This window comes from Panicum virgatum, chromosome 9K (genome assembly GCF_016808335.1).
Source record: "Panicum virgatum strain AP13 chromosome 9K, P.virgatum_v5, whole genome shotgun sequence".
Lineage (NCBI taxonomy): Eukaryota > Viridiplantae > Streptophyta > Magnoliopsida > Poales > Poaceae > Panicum > Panicum virgatum.
The window spans coordinates 48,945,541-48,963,258 of NC_053144.1; the positions used below are offsets into that span (position 1 = coordinate 48,945,541).

Below are 17,718 nucleotides of genomic sequence, written 5' to 3' on the forward strand. Positions count from 1 at the left end.
ACCGGAGCAAGAGACGACGAGGTGGAGAAAAGCCTGGATGACCTTATTCCACTGTAGCCGCGCCGCCTCCAGCAAGCGCCGCCGGAACACCAAACCATACACCTAAAGGGACCTAATCTACACAGCCGAGCAGAGAACCACCCGTTCCCCTCACATCCGAGGCCAACCAGGCCACCGGGAGCGAGGAAGAACGGAGGTCTCGCCGGCTGGAGGACAAGATTCTCTCGCCGCCTTCGCAGTCGCCGAGAGAAAGGGAGAGGCTTCGAGAGAGCAAGCCCCCGCGCCGCTGCGGTTGGGGGGCCCGATGTTTAACCGCGCCCAATCCACCTGCCACCTACGGTCTCGATCGTATATCCGCTATTATCTGAACCGTTCAGCTGTCGTGGGCCGAGCAAGCCGCGGCGGCTGCATGGGCTTCGCCTCTCTCGTTGTTGCTTTATGCGGATTGGGCTAGAAACGTATGTGGGCTCATTTGATTCGCGGCCCTCGACCAGGCCGCGAGAAGCACTGTCTGAACTCTGGAGACGGCGGCGGCTCGTGAGTCCGTGACTCGTCTGATCGTCTCGTCGTCGGCGCAAAGCAGGAGGCTGCTTTGCCCCGTCTCGAAAATAAAGCCGTACTTTTCTTCTATCCTACTCAAAGCATCGAAGCCCTACGAATTTGCCCGGTAAATTCTACCTCCACTTGCACACAACAAGTGAACAAGAAGAAGAACGAAAAAAAAACAAACGGTGGCAGCGATAGCCCCGAAGAGGAGACTGACCCCTGACCAACCCGATTGCTCTCGCGGTCTCGCTCCTGCACGACTCGGATCATCTGCATCCGCAGACGCGACGCCGAATCGCTTCCATTTTCCATCTCATCATGTTGCCTGCATCCGTAGGAAAGGGCCGTGACACTCGCACAATCGTGCCTGTCTGCCTGACACGACGTTCACGTTCTGTCACAGGCTCACAGCAGCACGCCAGAACGCACGAATGGCGGAAGCAAAAGGATTCAGCTGGATGCTTACTTGGCGCCTGTCCATCGACGGACACTCGAGGCCTGCAGCTCGGCCGCCACCGCCGGCTGCACGGACCACCGGACGACGATGGTCGCCGGCATGCCGTTGTCCGGTAATCATTGCCGACGCGCGCGTGCGGACGCCCATCTGCGATTTGTCCGCATCATGCTCCAATAAGCAAGTCTCGCCACTCGGCAGTCAGCACTCCACTAGAAGCTGCTGTTGGCACAGTGATGACACAATCATCAGCGCTTCGCCAGATTCTATGACCCTCAAAGGGCACGCCGACAGCTTTGATCAGAGGATCAAATGTTAACTCGAGTATCAATGTGTTCGTGCCTGTTTTAATTTGTTCAGAGCCAAGAACAGACTGAAACTGAAGGCGTCAACCTGATCTTCTGAAAGATTGGAACGTTGCAGAACGAACAGCAGCAAGATTCCACACAGATGATACAACCAAGCATAAGAAAACTGTGCGAAATGATCTTTGCCTGAAGAATTTTTTATTAGACTTAGGAAGGGACTGCAACCCTGGTTAGGACTTAGGAGCAGGAGCTAACGAACGAACTGCCTGACACACGTATTAGCCAGCGAAATTACAACGCGATATGTTTCACTTCACATGAACACGACTACTCTCCGTCTCTCCCTCTCTCTTCACCGCTCTGCCGCACTTTCACTTCATCGAGGCTATGAAACAGGACGGGATTTTTATACAGGTTTACGGCGAAAAGAAGGAGCGCTTCACTCACTACTAGCTGCGGCTGCTTCGGATCGTGCCTACTTCCTGCTGAAGAGGGTGCGCAGCCTGCCGCGGTCCAGCTTCTCCAGCAGCTTCTTGGCGCCGGCGACGTCCTTCTCCGAGAGCTTCTTCAGGTACCCGATGGCGCCGTGCGAGATCATCAGCTTCCTGCACCGCTTGCTCGCCGCCAGCGCCAGCAGGCACGAGATGGCGTACTTCTTCGCCGTGTTCTGGGGGCTCGGGTCCAGCAGCTGCGGTGTTCGGCACGCTCTTCTCGTCCTTCTTGATGTCCCGCGCGTTCGCGGGGTACCCCATCAGGCTCGCCACCGCCTGCGCCGCGGCCTCGCGCGCGCCGTTCGACTTGGCCTCCAGCAGCCGCACCAGCAGCGGGATGCACCCGTGCTCGCCCACCACCCGCTTCATCTCCGTCGAGCTGGAGACCTTGCAGATGGCCGCCGCGGCCGCCTGCTGCGCGCCCACGGAGCCCTCGCGGAGCGCGTGGACCAGGCGCGGGAGCACGCACAGCGACACCAGGCTGTCCGGCGACACGGCGGTGACGAGGTTCCGGAGCGCCGCCACGGGGGATTCCTGCGGCAGCGGCCCGTCGATGTAGGCGAGCAGGCTGCGCAGGCCGCCCTCGGACACGACGGCGCGCCGCAGGCTGTCGTTGCTTGACGTCAGGTTCTGCAGGCACTCCGCGGCGTACTCCTTGGACCCAGGCGCGACGCCGGAGTCGAGCAGGTTGATCATGACGCGCACCACGCCTTCCTCGGCCAGCGTTTGCCGGACCTCCGGCACCGCGGAGATGTTCTTGAGTGCTCCGGCCGCGGCGGACTGCGAGATGGAGTCCCCGGTCTGGCAGACGTCGATGAGCGGGCGGACGCCGCTGTGGCCGACGATCGCAGGGGCAATGTCGGGCGACATGGACAGCCGCTGCAGCGTGATGACGGCCTTCTCCCGGCCGACAAGGCTGCCGGACTCGGCCAGCCGGATGAGTGGCGGCAGCGCACCTTCTGACATAAGCTTGCCCTCGCAGCTGCCGGACTCGGCGAGCAAGCAGAGGACAGTCGCCGCCTTCTCCCTGACCTTGGGCGCCGTCGCCGTGAGCAGCTGCACCAGCGCGGCGATGTTGCCACGGCCGAGCGCTGACAGCACGCTCTCCTCGTTCTCGCGCAGAGCGTCAAGCAGCCCGTCCAACGCCCGGTGCTTCGCCTCCGCGTGCCCAATCTGCAGCCTGGCAAGCAGCTCCCGCACATCCGTCTGCGCGCCGCCCGCTGCCGCCATGGCCTCAGCCTGGGTCGCCGGAACCGTCGCGTCGGACAGCACACCGGTCTTGACAAGAAGGGCGCAGTCCCGGAGGTTGAGGTCCAGCTTCCCCGCAAGTGCGTCGAGGTCGCTCTGCATCTGCAGCTTCCCGGCCTTGGGAGGCTCGCGGCAGCGCGCGCCAAGCTCGGCAGCCTCTGCAAGCGTGGCGGCCACCGACTGCAGCAGCTCCCGGCAGAGCGAGTTCTTGGAGAAGCAGGGGTGGCTGGACAGGTCCGACAGGCACGGCGGCACACGCTCCAGCCTCGCCGCGATGGCCTTCCACCGCCCGCCGAAGCCAGTTGCCGCGCGCGCCGCGGCAAGGGCCGGTGGCACCAGCACCCGCGCCCGCGCGAGCAGCTCCTCCGCCGTCGCGTCGCCGGCCGCGGCCGGGCAGCTCTGGGGGCTCATTTCTTGGCAGCTACAACACCTCAGCTCGTGACCTGCAAGTATAGGTCGATATTTACCGTTACCGACACAAACTGAAATTGATTTTCAGTTGAGTTTTCAAAAAAAATCAGTATAAAATTCAAAAAATTTAAAAGAATTATAAAAGTGAAGAAAATTTTTTATAAAAAATTAGAGCTTCTCCATGGCCTAGAATGGTATCACTCCATGAAAATAGTCTCCATTTAACTAGTCAAAAAATATTGTCAAGATACAATGTACTTTTGGAAGTCATTTGATATAACTGGTCACTCATAGGATGCTAATTTTATTGTCAAAGTATGTCAAAATTGTGCAAGGTCGATTTTTGTATTCCATTACTTGGAGCATGCTAATGGATTTTTACATAAATGCAGCTCATCGAAAAAATCATCAAAGATGTCAGCGCCGAGAATGTTGTCCAAATAGTGACAGATCACAAAACATGTATTAATCTTATGCTCAAGGACATTGGAGAGTGGCCACATTACAAAGCATGTATTGAGAGTGCAAAGAGGATCAGCAGTTGGTTATACAACTCCAACTCTTTACACCATATGATGAAAAAAGTTATTGGGGGTGAATTGGTGAAGTGGAATGCAACAAGGTTTGATACAAATTACATATTCCTAGATCGTGAAGAGGAAGAATTTAGGAGCGACGACACAACACCTGAGCCTAGCGGTGATGATGGAGGCCGCGGCTTCGACGGCGACGATGATGATGAGGACGACACTGGAGAGAGTGATGATGGTGATGATGGAGGGAGTGGTTGGGTTAGAGGGAGTAGTGGTGCTGGAGGGAGTGGTGGTCAGGTGTCAAACCTTCAGTTTACTGGGGAGATAAATTTCACCCATGCCACACAGAACAAGATCATGGTGCACCCACCTCACAACGACAAACGAGAAGCGGTAGACGAGCTACATCTACTCCAAAGTACGCACCGCATCTGCAACTCCCCCCACCATATAGGGGAAGGTTGCCACCGCCACCGCTACCACAACAACCTATTCATCTTACCTTTTGGTTACCAAGTGCGTATGAATTGCAGGCGTGTATCTGTTTAAATGTGTTTATTCAATCTTTTGTTCACCTCTCATATTCACTCATGTAGGAACAATATTATGAACACCATGAGACAGAGGATGAATAATGAAAATTGCAATGTGTTCAGACTTCATGAATTTGTATGGATATGTAGGAAACTTTGCATAGAGTATCATGTATCTGCTTAATTAATGTACTCATATTTGTATGGACTCATTTTATTAATTTGTATGGATACGTAGGAAACTTTGCATAGAGTATCATGCATCCGCTTAATTAATGTACTCATATTTGTATGGACCCCAAGTGCAAAATATTAATATCTAGTTTTCTTATTTTTCCTCCGAAAAACATGTTTATCAGCACACATCACTGATTTATCGTTGGTTTTTGTCGATAATCACTGATAAATAATCGATAATCGTTTTTTAATTCGGACGTCCTTATCAGCTAGTATTGGCAATTTATCAGCAATTATCAATCGATTATCGTTACCGGTGGTGACTGATAAAGTGCTTATCAATGAAAATGTAAACACTGGTGCTCACTACTCACTCAGACCGTGTTTAGATGTTTTGCAAAAAAAATTTGCGATGGAATCTTGCTAATTTGAAATACTAAATGAAGTCTATTTACAAAACTTTTTGCACAGATGGGTTGTAAATCGCGAGACGAAAATAATGATACTAATTAATCCATGATTAGTTAATAATTAGCGGATTGTTACTGTAGCATCACTGTTGCAAATCATAGATTAAATAGGCTCATTAGATTCGTCTCGTGATTTACAGCCCATCCATGTAAAAAAAAATTTAATTGACTTCATTTAGTACTCTATGCATGTGTCGAAATATTCGATGTGATGTTTTTTTGCATTTACGCAGTTTATGGGGTGGGAACAGGGCCTCACTCTTTGCCACAGAAGCGGAAAAGACAAATCCTGGAAAAAGAGCAAGCGGAGAAGAAGCTGGAAGGGGAGACACAGCAAGGAAACGTCGGCTATTTTAAGCGAACCAAAAATCCGTCTACGACTAGTCTAGGAAAGCTCCAGAAAACCATACGCCCCACCGAGCTGCTCACCCCTGATAGTACTGATCTTTTCTTGCTTCGGCTTGACGATTGGTACGTCGAATTGAGAGGCGTAAATGCGGTGACCACGCAGCCACAAAATTATGAGCTGGTACGAAGGTGCTATCGAAATTTCCCAAGCTTTCCGAACGGCGAGTCTGCACATTTCAAAAATTGACTCGAGGAATGGTGACTGGGTAGGTGACAGAGTGAATGTGCACAAAGAAAATGCAGAAAGTGGCATTCCATCAGTAAAGATGCATGCGGGCATTTCCATCCAAATTCAAAACAGAGTGACCAATGCAAAGCAGTCCTTCTCGGCCAGAGAAAACTTTTTTTATAAAAAAAATCGGTTGAGGTACTGGCACTCTTTTTCCAAAGATCAAGCTACTACTAAACCTGCTTATCAGAGGTGGCGGTGGGTTCCACCCGTGAAGAACGCGTGGTTAAGCGAAATACGAATGCTTAAAACTGGACCCGCTTGGCAAAAGGTGTTAAGATTTGGGTGCTGATGTTTTTCACATTACTTTCTCATATTCAAGTCCAAAGATCTCGCGCTTTCGTCACACAAAAGAATGATGGCCAAATAATTGCGCGGCGAACGTATCGTAAACGAACCGAGTCCTCCCAAAAGATGAACGCAAAATCTCACGCGGATGCTTCCCCTAAAGCTTCGCCATGAGCCGTGACCTACCACGCACGCATGCAAAGTAAGATCAAAAGAAATGCTTTGGCTGGAGGTTAGAAATGACGGTCGCCATGGGGCCTAACCTCATGATAAAGAAAAGCTAAGCTACTCGTGCTAAATCTAAATGAGCTACACTACGGAAAGACGCGCGGGCCCACTTGTCATTGCGGCGGCACAACCACCGAACCGCGCGTGCGAGCTGCGACCTGTGTCACACGTCGCCTTTTCCGTGGGCAACCAACTACTTTTCTCGCACGAATTGAAGGCTGTGTGTGTGGGGGGGCTCGTGGTCGTGGCGAACTGGAAAAAATGGGGGTGGGGGTGCAGCCGTGGATGCGGCGCACGAGACTGGGCCCACGCAGCCGGTCCGGCTCGCGGTTGGACCGCCCCGGCGGCCCGGGGAATCCAAGGAAGTGACCGAGCCCAAACCCCAGAGTACACAGCGAGCGTCTCGGGGCGCTCCCGGGCCCGAGAACCCGCTCTAGTCGGACGCGCGCAGGTGGCGGGCCCGGTTCCGTTCCACGCGCCCGCCGGGCATTGGGCTGTGGCTCCTCCCCTGCGGGTGCGGGGGCAGTTTGGTCATTCGACGGGTAATGCCGTGAGGACGCCGGCGTCGGCGGAGACGAGGACTTCGCCTGCGTTTTCCCCTGGCCTTTTTCCCTATTCCTAGCGAAGTGCCACGAGAGAAAGTATCTTTTGCTCTTGTAATTTTTGAGAAGCGAGGCAAATCCTCGAACCCCCGACTAGCTCGGCGTCGGCCAACCCAAAGGACGATCCATCGCGATTTCTAGGAACCCTTGCAGTTGCATAGTGGAGAAAGCAAACAACACAAATGGAGCCAAGCACACAAATGGAGCAAAGGACAGGGCGCGATCGAGAACGAAGAGCAAAACACGGAGATCACACAAGAGAGCTAAGTCTGGGGGGCTGGGGGTTTACCTCTCTCACCGACGCTTTCGCTTCCGCCGGCCGCGTCACCGTTCGACGCCACTCCTCGTCCGCCGCCACCCCTTCCCGTCCTCCTCCTCCTCCTCCTCCCGGCGACGATCGCCGCGGCGCAGAGCCCAAACAGAGCTAGGGCGGCTGCAATCAGGATGCCAATCATCAATCAAGCGCCCTGCGCCCGTCTCCCTAGAGCTCGCTGCATGTCCGCATGATGGAGAGAGAGATCGAGATGGAGCGAAGTGGGGAGGGGAGGATTGCGGAATCATGAGCGCCCGCACTCACCACGAGCACCACCTCCTCCTCCTCGACCCTCCGGCCTCCAGTATCTGCCCCGGACAGGCTCTCGCCTCTGGTGTGGCGTCCTCGCCTCGTCTCGTCTCCCAGCGAGCGAGTCGGAGTCGTTGGGGGGAATTTATTCCGGTGGTGGGCTGGCACAGCGTTCGGCCGCTGCCCGGAACCGAAGGTTTTGAATTCAGGGCGCCCCGGGCCGTCGGATCGGGGCGGGGGTCCCTGGTCACGGGCGGTGGGGATCGGAGACTTGGCGGCTGCGGGATCCGACCGTTTGAGGCAGCTGCGGCCGTCGGACCAGAGGATTTTGAAATGGGACCGTGCGGGTGGGGTGGGTGCGCTGCGACGCGCTGGCTCGGGCTCCGCTACTTTTTACGGCCTCCACGCTGACATTCGCTGCAGCCGGGCGAGAGATGGGCAGGGTACGATTTTTCTTCTTTGAAAAAAAAATAAATTCAGGTTGCTGTGCATGAAGTGTAGTGTACTTGCTTGAGCTTCAATTTCTTTTGAATCCGGTCGCTGCATCATTTGATCCGAAGGAGATGGGGGCATGACTTCCTGGAAGAGGGGGAGAGGTTCGTGTGGTCCATACGGAAACGGAGGGGATTCGCGTCATCTCCTTTGTTTTTTGGCGAGACTGGATCTCACGTACAGTAATTATGACGTGGCGCCGTGCCCGTGGTGGCAAGCAAAACCATGGCAGATTCGATTTCAAGATCGAAACTTGCGGGTTTCTCAAGGGCGCATTTCAAATAGCTACAAGATGTAGCGGGAAAAAGTTTAATGACTTGTCTCAAGTATAGTCAAAGTCTCGATAATCTCTAAATTATTATTCAGTACATTTTACCCCCCCCCCTCCCAAATTATACCCTTTGGTTCAAATTACTCCCCTAATATAATTTATTTTTTTCATTTCTCCATACATATGTGGAGTGTTAAGTTGAAATTTTACAAATGATAGTACACGTCAAGAAAAAATACATCATAATTTTTTTATTATTTTGCTAGGTTATGATATTTAATAAATAAATTAATCATTAGATTTCAAAATTAAAATAACAATGAAAAAATAATAACAATTCTTTGATATGCATTGTGATGTCCACCACAACTCTGCAAAATTTGAAATGAAAATTCAACTTATGTGTGGAGAAATAAAAAAACAAATTATATTATGAGTAAAATGAACAAAATAGCATAATTTAGAGGTAAATTGGACGTATTTATAGTTTAGACAGTCATTCAGACTTCACCTAAATTGAACTTTTCCCAGATCTAGCGTTGTGGATCCACGGGAACGGGACTGGTCGCCGTCCGGCACAAGCTCCACTGCCCGTGGGCTTATCCGAACACATGAAACATTCGAACCGTTCCGGATCACTTCTGAATTGTTGCAGCAAGCTTCGCTCCAGCATTTCCACCGTGGCCCGTCGCCCTTGATACTGCGCATCACGGAGCAACAGGGCACGGATGTGGACGGGGGAACGTGACCCCCCGCCGTCCCTTTTGCTTGCAACCGAACCAACCTACCTTTATCCAACATGCCAGCGGCCTCACGAGTCTCGGCGAACCGAGCGAGTACCACAGGGTACAAAATACAGGCTGCGTCAACCACAACCACATCCAGCTGTCAGCATTTAAACATCTAATTAGATATTGTGTGCATACAAGGACCACAATCACATGGTTCGTGCAATGCTAAGGGCAATGTGATTTCAAGACTCCTTTAAAAATGACTTCATGCCGCTGAAGTCGAAAGGATACAAGATTGCTCAGGTCAGGGCGAGGCGGCGATCTCGCTTCAGCACCAAATGAATGGTTAGCGAGCTGTTCCTGTTCATGCTGAATGGCACTGAAGAGGCTCGGAGAAATCCTGTGCCAATAGTCTCTTGCCTTTGCCACTGGTAGGTAGTATTCCCAATGTTTTATTGAAGAAAACCGCACGTTTTATAGTTTCAGCTGTAAAGAAATAGCTGCCGCGAATTTGACCTGGCCTTCCACTCTTCAAGAGAATGATCACACCTTGTTATCCATCTGCATGATGGAAAGAGAACCGTAGAATCATGTGAGAAAGTGCTATTTTATACTGACAAAAGATATGAGTGCCAATAATGAGCTCCCGAACTCCAAAACCAGGCAATAGCTGAATACGACTATAGCAACACATGATACAGATGGAGGTTCCTATTATTACTCTTGAAGATGTCTTTACATGATACAGATGGAGGTTCCTATTATTACTCTTGAAGATGTCTTTACTAACGCAAAGAAGTTCTATCACAAAGTAACAGCACTGTTAGCATCTAAAATATTGTTAATCCGTATTTCTTTCCTTACGCCAACTGCCAGGACTATCAAATAGATCAGTATCTGATTATGAAAAGAATGTATGCCTTAATTCCACTACACCAACGCTTGACAAGTGAATCCATGTTCAGAGTGTAAATTCTTAGTTCATCTCAGTTCAACCAGCAGCTGGCATTACCATTTCTTCTATTTATCCCTGCAGAGTTGTAGGACAAAATGCCAAAAGAATTATTCAGAAGTATGCCAGTACAAACAGCAATAATTGCTACCCACCAAGTAGTACCAGGAGACATGCACCAACTACATGCTTAATACATATGAAATAGGACATCAAAAGGTGCCATGGAGATTTCAAGATTTGGTCAGGTACTTAAAAGGAAGATATGAGACCAAGTAATGCAGTGAAAAAAAAAGTTACTCCAAGTTTTTGGATCTATCCTCGTACTACTGCCACATACCCTTTCTTATCCACCTCCAAGTGTTTTATGAGAATTTATTTGAGTGATAATTTCTGTGACCTGATATAATAACACGACTATGAATTTATTATCCATTGTGAACCCTATTCAGATTATTTTCTTAGCTTCAAGCCTTCAACTAGAAAATAAATTTGCGCTGATATGACCCATGAAGCATTCTAATTCACATTCTAAGGAAAGAGGATTGATTCTACCACTGCTTGCAGGAGCTCGCACACAAATACGTATCGAAGGTTGGATATCAAAGGTTGGGCCCATCTTTCGTTTTAATATATGGTTCGGCTAAACCTTCAGCGCTACACAGAAAAAATAGAAATGACTAAACATGTGTGTCGGTACCCCAGGACTGGGGTACCCCTTCTTGCTGTATCTAGGTAAGGGCTTTGTAGTTATCCTTGACTACGACCAAACAGCCGGACCCCTGTGGTCCGGAGTCCTGATCTCTCAGCAACGGTTCCGGGCCTGCCTCACAACTGGGAAAGATCCGGAAACGACGCGTGTCCCGGAAGAGGCGGGCAGCCCGAACAGCCGGGGCTCCGGACCTCCCGAGGGGGCCGGACCCCCGCGGAAGTCCCGGACCCCTCATGGGGTCCCGGACCCCCAGTATGGTAACCGGACCCCTCGCTAAGGGAAGAAGTCGACGCCCTGCCTCGGGGTGGTCCGGAGCCGACACGTGTCTACAAGCACGGACACGTGTACAAGGCCGCTTGGTCTCCATACTAAGCCTCACCCACCACTGCATTCATTGGGGTAGGTGGACGCCCGCATTGATGCAGTAAAAGCCGAGGCGATTATTTGACCAAGGGGCACTATTGATCGCGTATTACCAAGGTGCATAGTGGAACCGCTGGCGCCGCCCACGCCGCGCCTGTCAGTCTGCCATAACAGATGGATACGACGGCTCGACTCCACCCATTATGACGCCTACATAATAGCCTCAGCAGGTCACGCCGCAAGCTACGTTCCCCCAACGGACACCTTGCTGACGGGACAAGAGAAGACCTCCTTTCGTCAGAGAGCCAGCAGGGCATGGAAGCATATCGGAGGAAAGATTCGTAACCACTATAGTCATTTAAGTACTCTGCGCAGTATGCTGCACAGCACGTTGGGCCCACTTGTCGGGGCCCCAACGTCCAATGTATCCGCACCCCCTTGGTCTATAAAAGGGGGGCGCCACTAGAAGAAAACCTCAGGCTGGGTGAAAGCCAAGACCCGGCAGAGGATAGGTTCATTCGTAACCAAGAACAATACTTCTCCCAGTGGATGTAGGGTATTACGCTCCGGCGGCCCGAACCACTCTAGATCAGTTGTTCTTGTGTGCTCGCCTCAGTGCAAGATTAGCCCAACTGCCTAGTACTCCCCCGAGAACTCCCTCACTGGGAAGAGGCGGGTGCGTTCCGCCACCCGGCTGTGGGTACCCTAGAAATCCCGCGACAATGTGGAAGGTAAGGAAATTGATATTTCATACAATGATTTTAGTACTATTTATGTGATGTAGAAGCCCATGAGAAAAGGTATTTGTTCTTTTTAATGTTCAAATTGAAGTTCAGGATAGTCTAGTCAGCACCAAACAGCTCGTAATAGTATTTGTGGTATCAACTTGAAGCGATGACTTCCAACACTGGCTCAACAGAAGTGACAGATATTTCTATCTTCTGTTGAGTTTGTGTATACTTGCAAAGTGAGCACTGATTCCAACCAGCAATATTACAAAAGAGGACACAAAGTGTCTACTCTAAAAACTCTAGGTCCATAGATGAGAGATTGTGAATGATCTGCAGTGTTCAGTGTTTGTTTTTTAGGAAAAGCGACAGAGTGTCATTTCAAGTTAAACCCGGGTGAATGTACATGGATCTTCAGTGTTTGCAACTCTGATCTGTGACAACACTTCGGACCCAAAAGCTTTTAGTTCTTATAAATGCAAGCCAGGTGCGCAACCTTAATTGGGCTGGAGTGCATTTAGATTATGATAGCATCACTAATTTGGACAGGACACTAAATTCCTGGCACAGCCTTTCTGCATCAATGGCAAATCCAATAAGACATACCAAAGCAAAAGCAGAGAGACAAACCAAGCGCATCTGCATTTTGGCACTTGTCCCATGAACAAAATTGCTGGACTGTTTCTCTTCAACCAGTACCAAACCCAATGAAACTGCCAATCTCCTTTCAACTAAAAAATCTCTAAGCTTGCATCTGCTTTGTCCATTTTAGCAGGAAACTCACTACAAAAACCTGCTTGTGCCAATCAGTCTACTTCACAACCCAGTCTTTCCCAATTCATTTTCGCGTATTGCCTGACTGTCAACGTTTCTGTAAATATATTATGAATCCAGTGAACAGAATAGAAGCTCTAAAATAAACACAGCAGCATTCATCTCAGCAAAAAGAAAAACAATGCTGACGCAGTGCTTCTCTCTATAAATAAAAAAGATGGATAAATTGTCTTGTCCAGGAAACACAATATCTTCTTAAGTGAAACTGAAAGAATATAATGCATAAAATAAGAGGAGATATCTTGTTTGAGGATGGTGGATACCTTAGGTATCTCTGACCTAGGAACTTCGAAATTTGTTTGCAACTGTTCTTATCCAGAACCTATCTTTATCAGTATATGCATAATTTGCATTGGAGGCTAACAGGATGACACCTTCAGTTTTTGCTTCACCATTAGCTAGATCAGGACTCCTAAGGACTGGTTGAACATACACAGAAAGAACCCCATCTGGTAGAATCTTCGCAAGCTGAGAATCTGGTCAAGGCAGAATGGTAGGAACCAGATGTCAAACAAGGGGGAAAGAAAGTTCTGAAACTTCTATGACCAGCTAACCACCAAATAGACATTAGTAACTTGATTGTTATTCATAACATGAATATCTGATTTTGTACTTATAAATTTGGTACAGCAAGAGATATTCACAAAATTATTTAATAAAGATATGCCTCCCCATGCTGCCCCCAAGCAACACAACAACACAAAATCTGTCAAACCAAATGTAGTTATGTAGGTACTCCCTCCATACCCAACATAATTGACGTTTTGGACAAGGTTTGAGTCAAACCTTGGGAATATAAATCATGAATAACTCTCAAGTTGTTGAGTTTGAAAATGTAAAAATTGTATGAATAGATTTGTATTGAAAAATACTTTTATGAAAGTATACATATATCACTTTTTGATAAATATTTTTAGAGAAATAAGAAGTCAAAGTTGTGTTTTGGAGACCGTGTCGCTGTCCTAAACGTCAATTATTTTGAGTATGGAGGGAGTACAAATTTTAAGTGGTTGTAGTTACAGTACAAACTTCATATGATTGGTACTAAGTCCTAACTATCATGTACTAAGTTAAGTGAGACGTAAATGGTTGTGATTGCATAGATCCCTTTTGCAATCAAACAAACAGGGGAAAGTGAAAGTAACAAACTGCAAGTTGAAAGCTAAAACAAAACTTCATGTTAACATAATATTGAAATATTCAGCTAGACAAGGGTGGTACACTTACCCGAGGAATTAGGAAAGTACAAGGTATCCCTCAAATCAACAAGTCCGACTTGCTGCATTTGACTTTTGAACCACTCAATCATGGCATATTTTGAAGTATTTGCAGGTGGATCCCAGTATCCTCGTACACAGAACACATCCCCAATTGCTATGAGCTGGGGGAAAGTAGGTGAAATGAGCTATCTGACGGTTCAAAAATAGTGATTCTTTCACAAGAACTGGACAAAGCAATAGACAAATCAACAATAAAAACCTGCCCACAATTGCACATTGAGAAGCAGTTGTCACTGCAACTACTACCTAACTATAAGTACTAATGATTATATAGACACATTCTTATAGTAAATATCTGATATTGAAGCTAACATGGTGAAAATTTAGAAGTGATAAGTGATTATGGATTTTTCCTCGGTGCGGCCTTACCCACAGCTCACTACCTAGCTCTGCCCCTGTATACACATAGGAAAGGTGCAAGTGTTTGGCATATTATAGCTAATTCTATCAAGTTAAATTTCAATTTGTACGAAAATCTGAAAAATCGTACCACAGATGTGGTGTTTGTGTTCCGCAGCAGGACGTAAGACGCCCAGGCCACATCCTCCTTCTGCGCCGCTGACAGATTCTCAGACATTACGAACACCTGCCTGCTCCCCTCGGGCAACGGCACACGGCTGGCAGCATCAGCGCCCTGCAACATCAACCAAAAAAAAAACCAAGCGAACAATTCTCAGTCCCCCACCATCCCAGAGAAATGTACCATCTGATCAACGCCAATACGAAGTCCCGTTCCCACCTCTAGGAACCTCCCGAGGAACGGCAGCGTCGCCGAGAACGCGGCCAGGCACAGCCCCAGAGCCTCGGACCTCTGCGAGTTCGCACGCACAACCAGTTAGGCGCGTTCGGTCATGGATGGATGAGGAGGGGCTGGGCGGGGCGCGGGGCCAGGGGATTGTCGAGGAGCGAGGGCCGACGAGCTGCGCGGGCGTGGGGGACGGGGAGAGCAGGTGGTTGAGGACGACGAACGCGCCGAAGCCGAGGCCTATCCACCGCGGGAGGTACGACTCGTCCAGGCCCGGGATCCCTGCGCCAGACGGGAGCACGGTTTAGAGCGGGCAGCTGTACGCCGGCTGCGGCGGCGGGCAGAGTGGGAGGAGGAGGAGGAGAGGGTTGGTACCGAGGGTGAAGCGGAGGACGGAGAGGTTGACCTGCTGCTGCGGAGGGTCCGAATTGGAGACGCGGACGCGGGCGCGGGAGGGCGGGGGAACGCGGCGGCGGGGCCCGGGCCCGCCCGCCGAAGCCGAGCGTGGAAGGAGCCCGGCATTGGCGGCGTGGAGAGGGCGTGGGGCGAGGAGCGGCATGGCGCCGTGGGCGTGCGCGAAATCGAAATGGATTGGTGATTTGGTGGTGGCCGCGACAGGTCTCGCGGGATTGGACTGAGTCTGGACACTTGGACTGCCAAGGGCGTTGGATGATTTTCGATTTTCGTTCCCTTGGGCCTTTGGGGCCGGCATCTCAATGGGCCAAAGTTCGGCACATATACGGCCCATATTTTATTCCTTTTCTGTACAAGTGTTCGGCCCATCTTATCCAAGCTTCTTTTGGCCCATATACGGCCCTTCCATTCCATTTCCTGCAGCCGTGACACGCGACGCTACCGTTCCACTCCCACACGCTTCGAAGCCTTCAAGTCCACGTATGCCGCAAGCAGAGTGGAAATAGCTTTTTCAAAAAAAAAAAGCAGAGGGGAAATTCTACGAGGTTCCTTGCACAGGAGTGCTTCTTGCATATCCTCCTCGGTCAAAAGCGCCGTCGCGTCTGCGAGCATTGCGGGAGACATGATCTGATCTCCTAGACAAGGGCGCACGCCTTCCAACCACCGGGGTCAGTCACCAATAGACAACGCAAAAGCTCATGGCCAACTGGTCCTTCCCGATAGCCGCCGAGCGACCACTGTTTTCCCGGTTAGTGATCACTGACGGCGAGAGCACCTCTGCACAGCTCAGACCTCAGAACAACAACGCCGCCGACTGGTTGCCCCTCGGGCCGGCGAGCGGCAGAGCATCTCGCCGCGGCCATCGGCCTGGAGACACGAAAAAGGGCGTTGCGCCGTTGCCCCCCCTCAGCACAGATGCCGTCAGGGACACCAAGGGGGCAATAGCCCGGGACAGATCAATGGTGCTATCATCATGCAGGTCGGCCACAGCCCACAGGAACAGCAATGGCGGAACGATCCATACAATCCTCGGGCGCACCGAAAGCGGATGGACGTGCGTGCCGGGCAAGAAGTAGGACCGCACCAGCCCTAGGATACGGGTCCGGGGTCCCTCCGGTTTCCTCCCGCACCGGCACGGCGCACTCAGCTCAAACGCGCCATTATTGATCGGGTATGATCGCGCCAAGAACTTCAGAGAAAAAGAAATAAAAGAACACGCAGAAAAAAAGGAACTCCCAGCAAATCGATGGGGATGCGCGACCGCGTCCGCGTGCCAATGGGATGCGTGAGCGGGATGCCCGGTTTTGCTTGTGCCGCCGGGCGATTGACTGCGAACGAACTCCCAACTGGTTCGCACCTGAATACGAGTACTATATTTTCAGAGGGCATTTCTTTATGCTTCCTGATCGAGGCAACGACGATGACGACAGGATGCAGGGGTCGCCACTTGCAAAGTCGCGAGCAGAGCAGCATGTGATCGCCGATTGACAGGGGCGGGCTCACGATTTGAGAGGTGGATATTCAAAATTTAAATAGTATAAATTTTTTTGACAGTACAAAACACATATTAGCAGCACATAATTGAGTACCGATAACACAAATTGTTCATAATTTGAAATTGTTCAACATATAGATATAATAGACGTACTACATGATCAACATATCAAAGTGGAAATATCTGAAATAAATAGATGCGAAAATTCTAAAACAACAAATGACATTGATAAAAATGCTTACAAATTACAAGATAACTTTATATTTCTTCATGGCTTGAAATACTTAATAATGTCATCATCCTTCACTTGCAATAAGAATTCCCTTTCACGTTCCTTCATGGCTTGAAAATACTTATAATACCCTCATCCTTTATTTGCAATAAGAATTCCCTTCAATGAATGCGATCAAACTTCAAAGTGTCAAAAAAAAATCCTCAATACACGCTTTACCTATAAATTACAAGTGCTCACCTACAATCTACACGCTTAGTTGCTTACATTGCTGCTTATTTTTTACAAATGCATAAGTAATCACAAATTGCAATGACATATTTTCACGAAATATAAATAAATTCATCAATCCATTGCTCAGTTGCTCACCTTGGTTCAGTGGCTGGCTGGGCGCAGCTGGTTTCTTGCTCTGTCGGCTGAGGTGATGGCTGTCACGCTTGCGTGAGTGCGCTCACCCCTAGCGCCCTGCCTGCGCAGCGGAACGACGGCGGTACGGCGCCCCTGCGGCCCGGGCGCGAGTGGCCGGGGCGGGCGGGCGGGCGGCGCGGCGGACTGATGGGGTGGGCGGCCAGGAGCCGGTGCGGCGGAGCCGGAACCTTGTGCGCGCGGCGGCCTGAGCGGGCGGCGGCGGGGGAGACCGGAGACGGACGGCCGGAGCGGCTGGGGAGGACAGACGCCCACGGCGTGGGTGGGGAATCGGCATGGAGGTGGAGTCGGGTGCCTGGTAGGAGGGGGAAGCCGAGGCTTTTTGGGCTCTATGGGCGGATGGGCCGGCGGTGGGTGGGAGACTGGTGGTGAGTTGCTAAGATGTTTTGGGCCAAAAAATTAAATTGGAGCTCTAGGAGGCTGTTATGCTGTGTTATTTTTGTTTTTAAAATCATATACATAAGATATACTGTATATGAAAAAATTTTGCTCAGAAATAATGGGTATTCAATTGAATTCAATGGGGCCCGCCCCTGCCGATTAGTCCAGTCTATG

At 50.2% G+C, this 17,718-nt stretch overlaps 1 protein-coding gene, 1 long non-coding RNA gene and 1 pseudogene across 8 annotated transcripts; all 3 read right to left on the minus strand.

The window, feature by feature from the left end:
- Window positions 1-1,481: 1,481 nt before the first annotated feature.
- On the minus strand, window positions 1,482-7,198 carry LOC120651906 (annotated as a pseudogene). The gene is made up of 2 exons (XR_005666359.1): window positions 5,601-7,198; window positions 1,482-3,490 (listed from the first exon to the last, which is right to left on the minus strand). The product of XR_005666359.1 is annotated as an ARM REPEAT PROTEIN INTERACTING WITH ABF2-like (transcript).
- A 1,918-nt stretch (window positions 7,199-9,116) lies between these two features.
- Window positions 9,117-15,172, minus strand: LOC120651907 (protein COFACTOR ASSEMBLY OF COMPLEX C SUBUNIT B CCB2, chloroplastic-like). Of its 6 annotated transcripts, none has more exons than XR_005666362.1 (8): window positions 14,972-15,172; window positions 14,769-14,878; window positions 14,591-14,662; window positions 14,342-14,485; window positions 13,799-13,952; window positions 12,835-13,047; window positions 10,490-10,591; window positions 9,117-9,543 (listed from the first exon to the last, which is right to left on the minus strand). XR_005666362.1 is itself a non-coding variant. In XM_039929541.1 (7 exons), the coding sequence occupies exons 1-6, from the start codon at window positions 15,153-15,155 to the stop codon at window positions 12,851-12,853; spliced, it is 861 nt and encodes a 286-aa protein (XP_039785475.1). In that variant the 5' UTR covers window positions 15,156-15,172; the 3' UTR covers window positions 9,117-9,543; window positions 12,835-12,850. The 6 variants fall into 6 exon arrangements, 4 of the variants coding, with proteins under 4 accessions (XP_039785475.1, XP_039785476.1, XP_039785478.1 ...); XR_005666361.1 differs by lacking the exon at window positions 9,117-9,543 and adding an exon at window positions 9,806-10,012; XM_039929541.1 differs by lacking the exon at window positions 10,490-10,591.
- Window positions 15,173-16,577: 1,405 nt separating this feature from the next.
- On the minus strand, window positions 16,578-17,480 carry LOC120651908. Its single transcript, XR_005666363.1, has 2 exons — window positions 17,107-17,480; window positions 16,578-16,896 (listed from the first exon to the last, which is right to left on the minus strand). It is a non-coding gene; the product is annotated as an uncharacterized LOC120651908 (long non-coding RNA).
- Between the last annotated feature and the right edge of the window lie 238 nt (window positions 17,481-17,718).

What these genes read in the sequence shown, in the direction of transcription:
- LOC120651907 (XM_039929541.1), bottom strand. Translation starts at nt 15,155, where the DNA reads ATGCCGCTCCTCGCCCCACGCCCTCTCCACGCCGCCAATGCCGGGCTC. An exon ending in CGTCCTCCGCTTCACCCTCG is followed by an intron (nt 14,879 to 14,971) that starts GTACCAACCCTC and finishes CGTCTGGCGCAG; the next exon opens with GGATCCCGGGCCTGGACGAG. An exon ending in ACACAAACACCACATCTGTG is followed by an intron (nt 13,953 to 14,341) that starts GTACGATTTTTC and finishes ACTTTCCCCCAG; the next exon opens with CTCATAGCAATTGGGGATGT.